Source organism: Sebastes fasciatus, chromosome 14 (genome assembly GCF_043250625.1).
Source record: "Sebastes fasciatus isolate fSebFas1 chromosome 14, fSebFas1.pri, whole genome shotgun sequence".
NCBI classification, from domain to species: Eukaryota; Metazoa; Chordata; class Actinopteri; order Perciformes; family Sebastidae; genus Sebastes; species Sebastes fasciatus.
Window position 1 is genome coordinate 30,626,182 of NC_133808.1, and position 13,125 is coordinate 30,639,306.

Below are 13,125 nucleotides of genomic sequence, written 5' to 3' on the forward strand. Positions count from 1 at the left end.
GGATGGCCGATCTGCAATGATTGAACAGTTCTGCTGGCAATTTAACTCCATCTGATAGGGGTTAGCTAGGCCTCTCTCACACAATGTTCCCCTTGGACTGTCGGTGGAAAGGTGTGTCCGCTCACACACATTCAGGATTTGGCTTTTTTTTCTTCTTCTTTTTTTTTGCTGCAGCAAATCAAAACAAAAATAAGCAGAAAACCTAACTGGGGGTGTTGTTTTGGAGGATTTCCCTTTGAGATGGCATATTTACTTTCATCTTCTTAACTGAGCATAAATGAAGGAAACCCTGAAAAAAAAAAAAACACGTTTGCAGTATATACATCGTATAAGTATTAAGGAAGGAATCTGCCATAATCAAAAATTAATGAATAAATAAATAAATGACTCAATAAATAATTGTCATTAAATGTAGCTAAAATAAATGTTGCCATTAATTAATTGATAAAATGTGACATAAATTGATATTTGTTTTGATTTGCTTCTTTATTTATTTATCTTTGTATTAATTCCCTTATTCATTCACTTTTCTGTTGAATTTTCCCCTTTTTTTCTTTTTACATTTATTTCTTTTTTAATTTTTGTATTTTTGCATTTATTTATTTATTTTTGCATGACTTTCCCTTTGCATTTCACCCCTTATTTATTTCCCCAAACTCATTTATTTCTGTCTTCTTTTCTTTATACATTTCTTTTTGCATTTCTGCCTCATTATGCAAATGAGTAGGCTGTCAAATGTTGTTAAATAAATGCAAAAAGTAAATAAATAAATAAATTAAAAAATGAATAAAGCTTGTTTGAGGTCTTCAAACTTCAAAAGTTTGTCCAACAGAGTGGACTGACAAGTTTACTTTAAAACTTCCCGCTCAGTTATATCTTGGTTACAATTCTTTTAAAAAATAATTTTAGGGATCTGTATCAAAAATGTTTTTTTTTTATTTTATGTATTTATGTAAAAACATAAATATCACTCCGATATTTTAACTCTCTCAAATATCAGTAATATCAGTAAAATGTGAGTTCTCACTCACAGTCGACATCGGGGCTTTCTGTGACAACTTTTAGTTATTTTTGTTTTATAATAAATAAATAATAAATACTAATGATATTGCCATTTTTCCAGTAGTTTTTTTTTAGGCTTGATAGCTTAATTATTTGATAATGTGTGATGTTTTTAGGTGATTGTATACATCTGTGGTGTTTTCCTGCAGTACTGCAACTATTTGGACACATTACTTGTAAAGTATGTTTTCAATTAGAAACACATTCTTGGATCAATCCCAAGACTTTCCAGTCTGGTTCTCTTGATTCTGAGTTTTATTGTTCATCCGGAGCTTTTTTCCCCCCCATCTTGTTCCTTTTGCGTCTCTTTCATACATTTAATCTTGACATTTGTTTTCATTTCTGCCCCCTCTGCCTGCTCACAGCTTTGTCATGTGGTGTGTAACACTATCATCTGTTGCATCTTATAGGAAAAATTCAGAGAATTCATTTTTGAGATTGTTAATCAGGCAGCAATAAGTTAAATCTTTCTTAAGGACTCTTATCTCTATGGATGATGATGATGATGATGATGATGATGATGATGATGATCGACTAAGATTTCTTTAGTCAATTAGTTGTTTTTTATGCTTTTTTTAATGCTGAATGACTTATTCCCAAGAAACTTATGAGCACATCTCTGGCAAACACCAGATTTAAAGTGGTGCTTCTGTGTGATTCTTTTTTGGAGAAACTCAGTTTTGCGGACTCTATTACTCTATTAACCCTCTGAGACCCACAATATACCCGTTTTAGTCTTTTTTTTAAGGGGGGTACAGGGGGTCTTTAGGGGGAGATAGCAGGTCAACAGTAGATGTCACATAGAAGTGGTGTACATCATCTGAAAGCTGGAACCTGTAGATTAATTTGAGATGCAGGTCTTTACCATTGTATTCCTTAGGTTTTTTTATAGTTTCATATGATATCTGTATCTCCACTAGCTCTAAACCTGAACCTGCTACAGCCTCTGAAAGACAGTAAAGTCAGTCGGGGGGGTCAGTGCAGAATTGTGATGAATATCGATCAAGAGTGACGTAAAAGTCACATGAATGACTGAGGTTGCATTGCAAAAATTCATGGATCTTTTCTCTTATTTTCTCCCATACTTGATGCCGTTGCATCCGACATTTTTATCTGATTTTTTTATTTGACCACATGTGAAAGTGACCCAAATCAGAAATGAAAAGATCAGTCGGAGGAGAGCAGCTTGTCACTAAATATAGAACAGCTGGACCACCTTAAAGGTCAGCCCACCTTAAGGTGAGCCTGGGCCGATGTTAGGGGCGAACCCCCTTCACTTTAATCAGCCGGTGGCAACACGGGAATTAGGCTCTGGTCTTGAGGAGTTGTAGCATTTATTCACAGACAAATAAACCGTACACACACTGCTACAGCTACGCTCACAGCTATAACGTTAAGATGCCAAGCATGCAAATACGCTGGCTGAAACCCTGATCTGACTCCATGTGATTTGTGCTGTTCACACTGTTGATATATTTATATATTTGACACCTGATTAAATGCTCTTTACTCTTAACTTGAATTGTTTTTAAAACGTGGCTCTGCACATTGATCGTACAGCCGCTGTGGTTAGATTTGTCCAGATGGTGTTCAATTCAGATTACAAACCACTTTTATATCTGGTTTCAAAATTAAACAGCATGCAGCCAAATATGATTTTAGCGTGTCCGCACATGTCACTTCATGCTTCATGGTCCGATGTGATGATAAAAGTCTCTCTTTAAAACTAGTAGTGTAATTACAGTCATTCTTTCTGTCATCGTGTACTCTGTGTACAGTACTATGAGGCAGAAATACCATGAAAATAACCTCAGATGCAGCTGTGGAAAACTGCTCAGGGGTCAAGTTGCCCACGGGTTTTGGTTAAGGATCAATTTTCATGCCCGCGTCCAAACCTCAGTCACCAGTGTGTAAACTGGAAAGTGACCCCAGTTTAGCCTCAGCCTCACCCTGGAGAGTGGAAACTGTCCTTCCCTCGGGCCAAAGCACGGGTTGGAACCGAAAGTGGAAAAAGAAGCAGTTTAACCTTTTCTGTCAGGAGAAGGAAATTGATTTGTACCGCTGAGCGTGATGCCAGCGGCGTCGTCACTGTTTAACTAACTAACTACAGTACAGGCTGTTCTGATTCTACTAACAGCATTAATCATTTAATTTATTTATAAAGAAGATTATCACATAAAGAACGTAGATCTTTATATTTACATTTTATTATCTGTGTCTCCAGAATTGAGATCGAGGATTCGGAGGCGGTGGGCATCTCCAACATCATCTCCAATCTGATCACCATGTTCCCCCGAAGTACTTTAACGGCGCTGCCCAGCGAGCTCTTCACCTCCTTCATCAACTGCCTCACGCTGCTCACCTGCTCCTTTGGACGCAGCGCCGCCCTAGAGGAGGTGGTGAGTAGTAACGCCTTCATCTGATCATCTTCACTGAATTACAGTCACATAAAAAATCCTGCATACTGTCGCTCACTTTATGCAACGTTTCGAAGGTTTGAGGGCCGAAATCGTCTGAAATATATTGACTACAAGTGATTAACAGCATTCAGGATTTTTATCTTTATTTACAGTCTTAAAGAAGTAAAGTTATCTAATAATCGACAAAAAATTGATTATCTTAAAGGTCCCATATTGTAAAAAAAAAAAATAGATTTTCATGTCTTTTATATTATAAAGCAGGATTAAGTGATATATAAATACTGTGAAAGTATCAAAACACTCAATCCATGGAGAAATACACAAAGCCCGTATTCAGAAACTGTGCATTTGAAACAAGCTGTTAGGATTTCTGTCCATTTGTGATGTCACAAATCTACAATATTTCACAGTTTTAAACGTAAACCTACTAAATGTGTTCCAGTTTATTTCCTGTTGCAGTGTATGTGAATGTCATCAGCTGACAGGGAGTAAACATGGACCCAAACTGTTTCCTAGCAACGCAATTCTGTTGCCATTCTGTCGAAATGCGATAAAACGGAGCTTTTCAAACAGAGAGTAAATACAGGTATATTCAAACAGACAGTATGAGAAAAATAATATGTTTTTTGAACATTAAAGCATGTAAACATGTTCTAGTAGAAACCCAAAATAAAAGTACGAACCTTGAAATGAGCACGATATGTCCCCTTTAAAAAATAAGCACGACTTTGTGCAGCAGAGATGTGTTTTTTTCTGCTGTCCTATCCTGTTAATCATCTCGTCAGAACTTGATGTTTATTTACTACATAATAATATTACATAAAAAAGGCGATATACGGCAAATGCATGAGTTTAAGTGATAAAAAAAAAAAGGCCTCGCCCTGATCTGCTATATGTGGTACATCATCTGTTTTGGACCATTGCTCTTTAATGTAAAATGATGCTATATGTATAATATATGTATACTTTGTCACTGGGTCATTAAAGTCGATAGAACCCAGAGAAGTGAAGAGTCTCATAATGAAAATTGTGGACATTGTTTTGCTCTCTTCTCTCAGCTGGATAAAGACGACATGGTTTACATGGAGGCCTACGACAAGCTGCTGGAGTCGTGGTTGACGCTCGTCCAGGACGAGGAGCATTTTCCTCGCGGCTGCTTCATCCAGCCGGCGATCCAGGTCTTCAACTCGTACATCCAGTGTCACTTGGCTGCTCCTGATGGCACCCGCAACCTGGTGAGACTGTTATTAATAATAATAATAAACAATACAGTGTGTTTCACTGAGGGAAGACAAGTCAGCTCAACAAGTTGACCCTAAAGATTTGGGTAAAGGTGTTAAAAGAACAGAAGTGAATTTCAGCCTTTTAATACTGGATCTGCTCATGTCTAATAGAAGATATTTAGACATTCTCTATTTTGTTGTTTTAATTTACATGTAGATATAATTGATTATAAAGTGTATTTTCAGATTTGCTCATCAATATGATCAATATTCTATGGAAGCCCTGAGAGGCTGATCTAAATAGTTTTCTCTCCTGTGTTCATGACTCAAGAAAAGGTGGAAAAAGGTTTTGCAGTTTAATCTTTAGAAGTTCCTTTTTTTTCTTTTTCACTTGTGAAAAAAGATTTTAAAAGTAGTTTTTGCAAGGTGATTTTTTTTTTTTTTATTTTGTCAGGATAATTTGTGAAGTGTTTGCTTCCTGTTTTCTTCCAGGTGAGTTTTAATTTCTACCATGCACTATAAACACAACAAGGTACAAACAGTATATTGTGTGTTAGCAAGTTATGTTACATTACTGTCATATTTTTCTTTTGGCTAGAAATGTATTTTAATTGGCGGTAATCTGCCGTTCGGGAAAACATGAATATTTTTAGTCCTATTTAGAACATAAGGTAGTGGTGCACTTCAGCTTCTTGTGGCCGAAATGAGTATTTCAACAACAAACAGAACTTTTTTCCACCTGTTTTACAGATGAAACAAAAAATGAAGGAACTTTTTCCACCTGTTCTTAAGTCATAAACACAGAAGGGAAAACAATTTAGATCAGTGTTGCCTCTCACGGCTTCCGTAATATTCACCTCCTGACACATGTAACTTCACACTTTCTCTCTTTGCCATCCCTGACACCCTGAACCTCGCTCACCTTCTAGTCAGTGAACGGCATCACGTCTCACGAAGACGAAGAGATCAACGAGCTGCAGGAAGACGACAGAGAGCTGTTCTCTGACCAGCTGTCCAGCATCGGCATGCTGGGACGGGTGGCCGCTGACCACTGTATCCCCCTGCTCACAACGTACGACACGTTTAAAAACTTAGTAGTTCTTCACATCCTCTTCATCAGACTCTTCTAGATTTTTATTAAATTCTTGTATAAAGTTCACTTTTTTTGTATCTTTATTATGAAAGTACATGTTGTTTACCCAGTTTTCACAAGATCTTTGATTTTTCTCTCCGTAAGATTGACCTTTTGGTCCGTTTGCATTATTATAAATTCATTAGATATTTATTATGATCTTGGAGTTCAAAAGGAAGCAGAATCTGTGTTTGTGTTTCCCACGTTAACATTGGTTTCGTCGTCTCACAGCCTGCTGGAGGACCGGGTGAATCGGCTGCACGGTCAACTCCAGAGGACCCAGCAGCACCTCATGGCCACATCTGACCCCGGATCAATGGACCGCAAAGTCCTGGACGACCTCTATGAGGACATCCACTGGATCATACTGGTCTCAGGTCAGCAGCACGACATTAAACTTGTGTTTCTTTGTGTCTTTATATTTGAAAAAAGGAACATTTTGGGATTATCTGGATTGACACAAGAAGAGTCGGGGGGGCGTTTTTGAGGAAGACATAATTGTTTGTTTGTTGATGTTTCTGACTGCACACTTGTGTTTACACTCAGGATTTTATTGTTTATAAAATCACAGTCACTACCTGGATTAGATGTGTCTCATTAGCTGTTTCCATTAACGTATTTTGAAGTATCGCATTAGAGAAGTTGGAAACATCAAAATTCGATAAAACTTCCTCAATTGCGCAAACAAGTTTTTACGCTCGCTTGAGGTGTTTTTGTAATCTTTGTCGAAAAAAGAGTTGATGCGCTAAATGAGATATGGAAACACCTTTACTGAATAAATTCTGACGTAGCGAACATTTAACTCACACAACTGATGAGCTGTTTCTGCTGTCGGCGTCTTCTCAGATATATATTTATATTGTCTTCGTTTCCAGACAGCCGACTTGTTTTGTTTCCGGTTCACAACTTCTGCTTCTTCTTCTAACATGTTTACTGGCGGATTACAGCCATGTGTAGCCTGTAGCACCAACTTCTGACTAAAGTACACTGTACCAGAGTTTATTCGCTCCAAACACCTTGATGGAAACGCGCCTAATTCGCTTTTTTTTTTTGCAACATTTCAAAAAGATTTATCAAAATTTGCTTATTGTGTATAAGTAGCAAAGTACAATATTTTATTAAATATTTAAATTAAATAGCTGATTTTAGAATGTATACACAAACATACAAGAACAAGAATATTTACAGTAAAAGGATAAATTATCAGTTATTTTGAAAAATAGAAATAAAATTTAAACACTCCTCTTGCGGAAAAAAAAGATATAAATATTTCTAAACATAAATTTAAACTAGATGCAGCTAAATATAACAGGGGCCAACATATATGTATGAATACATATTTAGAGGTACAGTACTGTGTTTAACTTTTAGATCTTTTAATAAATGTTGTGCAACCTCACTAAGGTTGAATTACTAGCCAGTGTTAGAAGGTTCAGTTTCTACGAAGGCTTCACATGATTTACAATCAAACACTCACACACAGTACTGAAGGCTTTGTGATGTTTTAATACACTAGAAGATTTTTATAGTCTTCAGAAATGACTTTTCCAGCTCAGTTTATTCCACTTAACCGACTTTATTTGTGAACTAGACAGAAGAACTCCACCCAGTTCTGTGGGTTTATTGTCTGGAGCGGCATCATTAAAGCCGCGCAAAGCAGCGCCGCAGATTCCTCGCCATTAACTTAACCATTTAGGGGAAGGAAGGGAAGGTTTATTATTATATATTTTTTAATGTTCAGGAGATATGGTGCAGTACAATTAAACATTAAAACTGGCACAGACTTTACACCCTGCTACTGAGAAATGTGATAGAGAAAATAATGTTTTAATATTTTATTCTGATACTAAAGCTGCAACTAACGATTATTTTCATTATCAATTAATAAGATGATTATTTTCTTAATTAATTAATTGATTAATTATTTGATCTATAAAATGTCTGAAATAGAGAGAAATCCCACACACCGTCACAGTTTGCCAGAGACCAAGTTGATGAATTCAGATGTTTTTCAGAAACAAAACTCAACGATATTCAATTTACTGTCATAGAAGAATAACAAAACAAACAAATATTTAAAAACAAAAAGGTGGAAACAGAAAATTTTGTGCATTTTTGCTTTAAACATGACTTTTGATTATGAAAATAGTTGCAGATTAATTTTCTGTGAATCGTTCCAGTTCTCTTTGATGCACACATTTTTGTTAAATGTTTTAGAGAAACCTCTGTCATCTTTTTTTATTTTATTTAACCAGAAATAAAAGACTCATTGAGATTAAAACTCGTTTTTTCAAGAATGTCTTGATCAAGACAGGCATCAGCACAAATAAAAACAAACATATAACAATTTAAAATGAAAACAAAGAACAAAATTAACAGAATTATAAGACATCAAAAGACATTCAAAACCTCTACAGCCAGATGTGTAAATCATTCCACATCATTTAGAGTCACTTTAAATGCATTTTTAGGTATTTTTTTAAATGATTCCAAGCAGCGGGAGCAGCTTACTTAAACGCCCTTTTCCCCAGTTCATTACGAACTTTAGAGATGGTTAGTAGGAATATTAGTCCTGGGAGCTAAGACGATAACATCTGCATCTGTCTGTGCGTCCTTCAGGGTATTTATTAGCCGACGACCCTCAGGGTGAAACCCCGTTGATCCCCTCAGAGGTGATGGAGTTCTCCATCAAACACTCGACAGAAGTGGACATCAACACGACGCTGCAGATCCTCGGGTCGCCGGGGGAGAAGGCCTCGTCCATACCGGGCTGCAACCGCACAGACTCCGTCATCAGGTACCGTTTCTGTTGGAGTCACCTGTTGATTTAACGTTTTGACTTCCTTGTTTTGTTTAGCGTTCACTTGGCTTGGATGCTGCTGAATAATAGGAATGTCTTCATTCATAAGATGTGCTCTGTGTTTTGTCAGCGAGAAGTGACTATTAAATATAACATTATTATAAACTACATCACGTTTTGGCAATTAGAACCAAATTGATTTGCAAATATTTAATGTTCTGTAGAAACACCAAATTTCGAAAGCCTTCTTTTAAATTAATCGCGATTAACTATTAGAATCGATTGACAGCCCTGATAAAAACTGAACTCTGCTTCTCTATATTTATAGTTTTGAATCTGGGGACAGAAAGCAGACCTTCTTGTTTCTACAGTTTCTGGCTGTTAGGTGTTTTTTCTTGCCACCAAGAGTTCATGAGCTTGTAAGCGAAGTGTTTGTCCTTCGTTGGGTTTGAAGGCGTCGTAGGGACTGAGATTACTGAGAAGTTACTGACTGGCATTGAGAACTGGAAGGTCGACCGTTTGAATCTCCAAACTATTTAAGAAAAAATCTGTTATACTGTGGGTGAACTGTGAAGTCTCAGGTTTGAGGAATGTAAAGTAAAGCATCTGGTATGTTTGAAATGTATTTGAGACACTAAAGCTGACTCAAGGACCAGACTGCCGTCAGATAGATTGTCGAGATGACACGTCTTTGTGTCCGGCGGTCCTCGGGATGTTGTGACAGTACGTCTCATTTTACCAGGCAGACCTCCATAAAAGCCTCCCAGAATAGACTTCCTCTCTCCGTCCGAGGGCCGGTCGGACCTCTAAGTGTTGTCACAGTTATTGTCCCATAAAGCTAAAGGTGGTTTAGTCCCTTCACATTCACACCCAAACACCATCTGAATGTGCAGCCTGTAAAACACAGAAACAAAGAGCCTCTCGTTGTGGTTCTGCTTTAATGTGTTTTTTTTAAACTCCCTCGAGGACACAAACACATGATAAAACACGGCTTAATAAAGCTGTCGCTGCTGTAACACGGGCTCACTGTCACATTAACATGGAGGTGAGTCCTTCAGACTCCCGAACCTGAGCTTCCTCTCCTAATAAGACCGTCTGATGTCGCATTCACACCAAGAGCGAAGCGAATTTTCACCTTGCTTTAGTTGGACCGCCGGTCATCATTTGTGTTTATTCTCTAGACGCGCTGCGAAATGAAAGAAATAACCACTGTTGCTGCTTTGTACATGTTGTGGAAGTCCCAGATATGTCAGAAAACCAAACGCTGTGGTGTCAGGGTTCATAACATCACCCGGCGGCGAGCCGTAGTCACATACAGCGCCATCGCACTGACTGTATCTATCAAGCCACACGTCGCTACTGCGGTATGAACCCAAAATAAACAGATTGTGCTGTGATTTAATTGCAATAAACAAATTAAAATGATGCCGAAATAACGACATAATGATGTTGATTTGTAAAAAGTCTGAATTCATGCTTTGTCAGGTCTGTCTGCAGGACGACAAGCAAACAACTTTTAAAATGCTCTTTTTCTGAATGGAGTTTGGTTGGATCAGTGCCAGGCTATGCAGCTGCTCCATCAACACTCAACATAAAGTCATCTAGAGATATTGTTGTTTCTACCATAGACAGTCTGTGGTTTCTACACAGAGTTTGGTCCCGTCTCTGTACAGATATGATGTGTTATCGTCGCTCTGGGTGACCACAGACACATACAAGATTTATTTCCTCCATTTCTGATTCAACAACGTCAGGACATCAGTGACGACAGAAGGGCGATCTCAACGCTGAGAGGCTTTCACGACACAGCGTCACGCAAATTTCTCACTCGAGTTGAAATATTTCAACTCCCACAAATACGTGGAAAACCATGGCTGTATTCGAAACCGCCTACTACATACTACTGACGAACGCAGTATGCAGTATGTACTGTACTGTAATGTACTATACTCTTGAGAGAGCTCCAGCCAGCTCAGTTCTCCTCCGTGTGGCTGAGTGTTGAACACAAAGTACAAAACGATGCCTCTATAAATACTCCAACGTTATAATGAAACAGACTGCAGCGATGCAAACGAGCGTATCTGGTTGCTGTTATCAGATGGGATTTAGTTTTTCAACAACAATTAAATGTGCAGCCCGACAGTATGCGAGTGTGGTGTTAGAAACGTTGTGCAGTTCAGGGATGTTGGCAGTCACGCTGGATGCAGCCGAGTGTGTGTGTGTGTACAGATAATCACAGTGACGACAATAGATAGTCACAGCAGCCGGTGACATTGTCTGTTGAAGGTCGTTGAGCCGCTGTGTTTTCTAGATTGTTCATTATGTAGAGGAGCGTGTTCGTGAGTGCGAAGGGGGGGGCGACGGCGTCAGGTTTCCTAGCAGCGAGCGTTCGACCCCGGCCACGTAAATGTCAACGTGGTTTTGTTTTCTGCAAACAATGTGAAACTGTGCACTGTCCTCGACGGAGGGGGGAACGGGGGGGGGGACGGACCCGTAAGCTGCTTTAAGCCCTCTGTCCTCTATATGCTCCATCGGTCCAACCATGTCAGACTAGCTGGTCATGAAGGAGGTTAAATAACGCTCCAAACTTACTCTAAATTTTGGCGAGGAAAAACTGTCATGTCCATTTTCAAAGGGGTCCCTTGACCTCTGACCTCCAGATGTGTGAATGAAAATGGGTTCTATGGGTACCCACGAGTCTCCCCTTTACAGACATGCCCACTTTATGATAATCACATGCAGTTTGGGGCAAGTCATAGTCAAGTCAGCACACTGACACACTGACAGCTGTTGTTGCCTGTTGGGCTGCAGTTTGCCATGTTATGATTTGAGCATATTGTTTAATGCTAAATGCAGTACCTGTGAGGGTTTCTGGACAATATCTGTCATTGTTTTGTGTTGTTAATTGATTTCCAATAATAAATTGATACATACATTTGTATAAAGCAGCATATATACCCACTCCCATGTTGATAAGATTATTAAATACTTGACAAATCTGCCTTTTAGGTACATTTGAACAGATAAAAAATGTGTGATTCATTTGCGATTAACTATTTTAATCAATTGACAGCCCTACTTCTAAGATTATTCATGTTTTAATTGCTGTTATCAATCAAGCAGTGACATGGTTTGTGTTATAATAAACCATGATGGGCCTAATTAAACACATAAAGGCATGAAAGTAGTCTAAACCCAGCCGTGGGTGAGTGTCTGAGGATTACATGATTATGCGTTTGTTGTCATTTTTTTGGCTGCTGTCAGACGATCTGTGCCGACTCCTTGCAGACACACGGATGCAGAAACTATAAATGAATCTGCGTCCTTTGTGTTGTGTGTCGTACATTGGGATGTTGAGGTCAAAAGGATATAAAATATTGTTCACACCTTGAATAAAAAGCTGCTCACTCCCAGCTATTTTTATGTGGCTGTCTCTCTGCTGAGCTCTTTATGTTGTCATGACCTTGTTTGTATCATTTCACCTATTTCAGTCTCGGTCTCGGTCTTCTCTTCTAAACTACTACCCTCCTGTTCTCATGCCTTTTATCTAGTGTCCTCACTTTTCTACCCGTTTGGTCTTCTCTGTTATCTCGTCTTCCTTTTCCCATGTTTCAACTTTGAATCTGACTCTTATGATCTGTTCTCTCCGTTCAGGTTGCTGTCGGCGGTGTTGCGGACGTCAGAGGTCGAGTCGAGGGCGACGAGAGCGAGTCTGACGGAGTTACTGAGTCCACAGATGGGGAAGGACATCATGTGGTTCCTCAGACGCTGGGCCAAGACGTACCTGCTGGTGGACGAGAAGCTCTACGAGCAGGTCTGAGCTCGACATGACTTCATACATGTCAAAATCACTACATCTTCCCCCCCCATCATCATAGCATGTTTCTCCTCATCTGTCCTCAGATCAGCATGCCCCTGAGCACAGCGTTTGGCCCGGACACAGAGGGGGCCCAGTGGATTGTGGGATATCTTCTGGATAAGGTGATCAACAACCTGTCGGTGTGGAGCTCCGAGGCCGAGCTGGCCATCGACACCGTGGAGCTGCTGGTGACGCTGGTGGAGAAGAGGGAGAGGTGAGGACGACCAGTCCATCAACAGGAAATTAATTATCACCAGTTTTTATAATCAGTTCATTGTTTTGATTCATTTTTTCAAGAAAACATTTTCTCAAATGTGAATATTTTCTGGTTTTCTTAGTCTTTTTTGATTGTAGACTGAATATCTTTGAGTTTTGGATTTTTAGTTGCACAAAACAAAACATTAGAAGATGTCACTTTGGGAAATTGTGATGGGCATTTTTCAAGATTTTCTGATAAGGTTGCTTCGATCAATGGACCGATATTCGTTCTAAATAGGTTGATCGGTAATCTGTCTCTATAAAAGCCGATCAGAAGAACCAGATCAGACGGCGCATCGATTCTGAATTGAAACGTTTTCAATACTCATTTGTCTGCTTTCTCGCTTGCTCTTTAATTCGCTCTGAGAGCG

At 38.9% G+C, this 13,125-nt stretch overlaps 1 protein-coding gene across 1 annotated transcript in view; it reads left to right on the forward strand.

Annotated features, from left to right (window-relative positions):
- Nucleotides 1–13,125, forward strand: part of xpo4 (exportin 4) — a 61,814-nt gene that overhangs the window by 42,206 nt on the left and 6,483 nt on the right. The window contains exons 9-15 of the mRNA XM_074657863.1: nt 3,287–3,461; nt 4,541–4,717; nt 5,635–5,777; nt 6,069–6,214; nt 8,457–8,634; nt 12,292–12,451; nt 12,541–12,710. Coding sequence (XP_074513964.1) covers nt 3,287–3,461; nt 4,541–4,717; nt 5,635–5,777; nt 6,069–6,214; nt 8,457–8,634; nt 12,292–12,451; nt 12,541–12,710 — 1,149 coding nt within the window. The remainder of the gene's footprint in view (nt 1–3,286; nt 3,462–4,540; nt 4,718–5,634; nt 5,778–6,068; nt 6,215–8,456; nt 8,635–12,291; nt 12,452–12,540; nt 12,711–13,125) is intronic.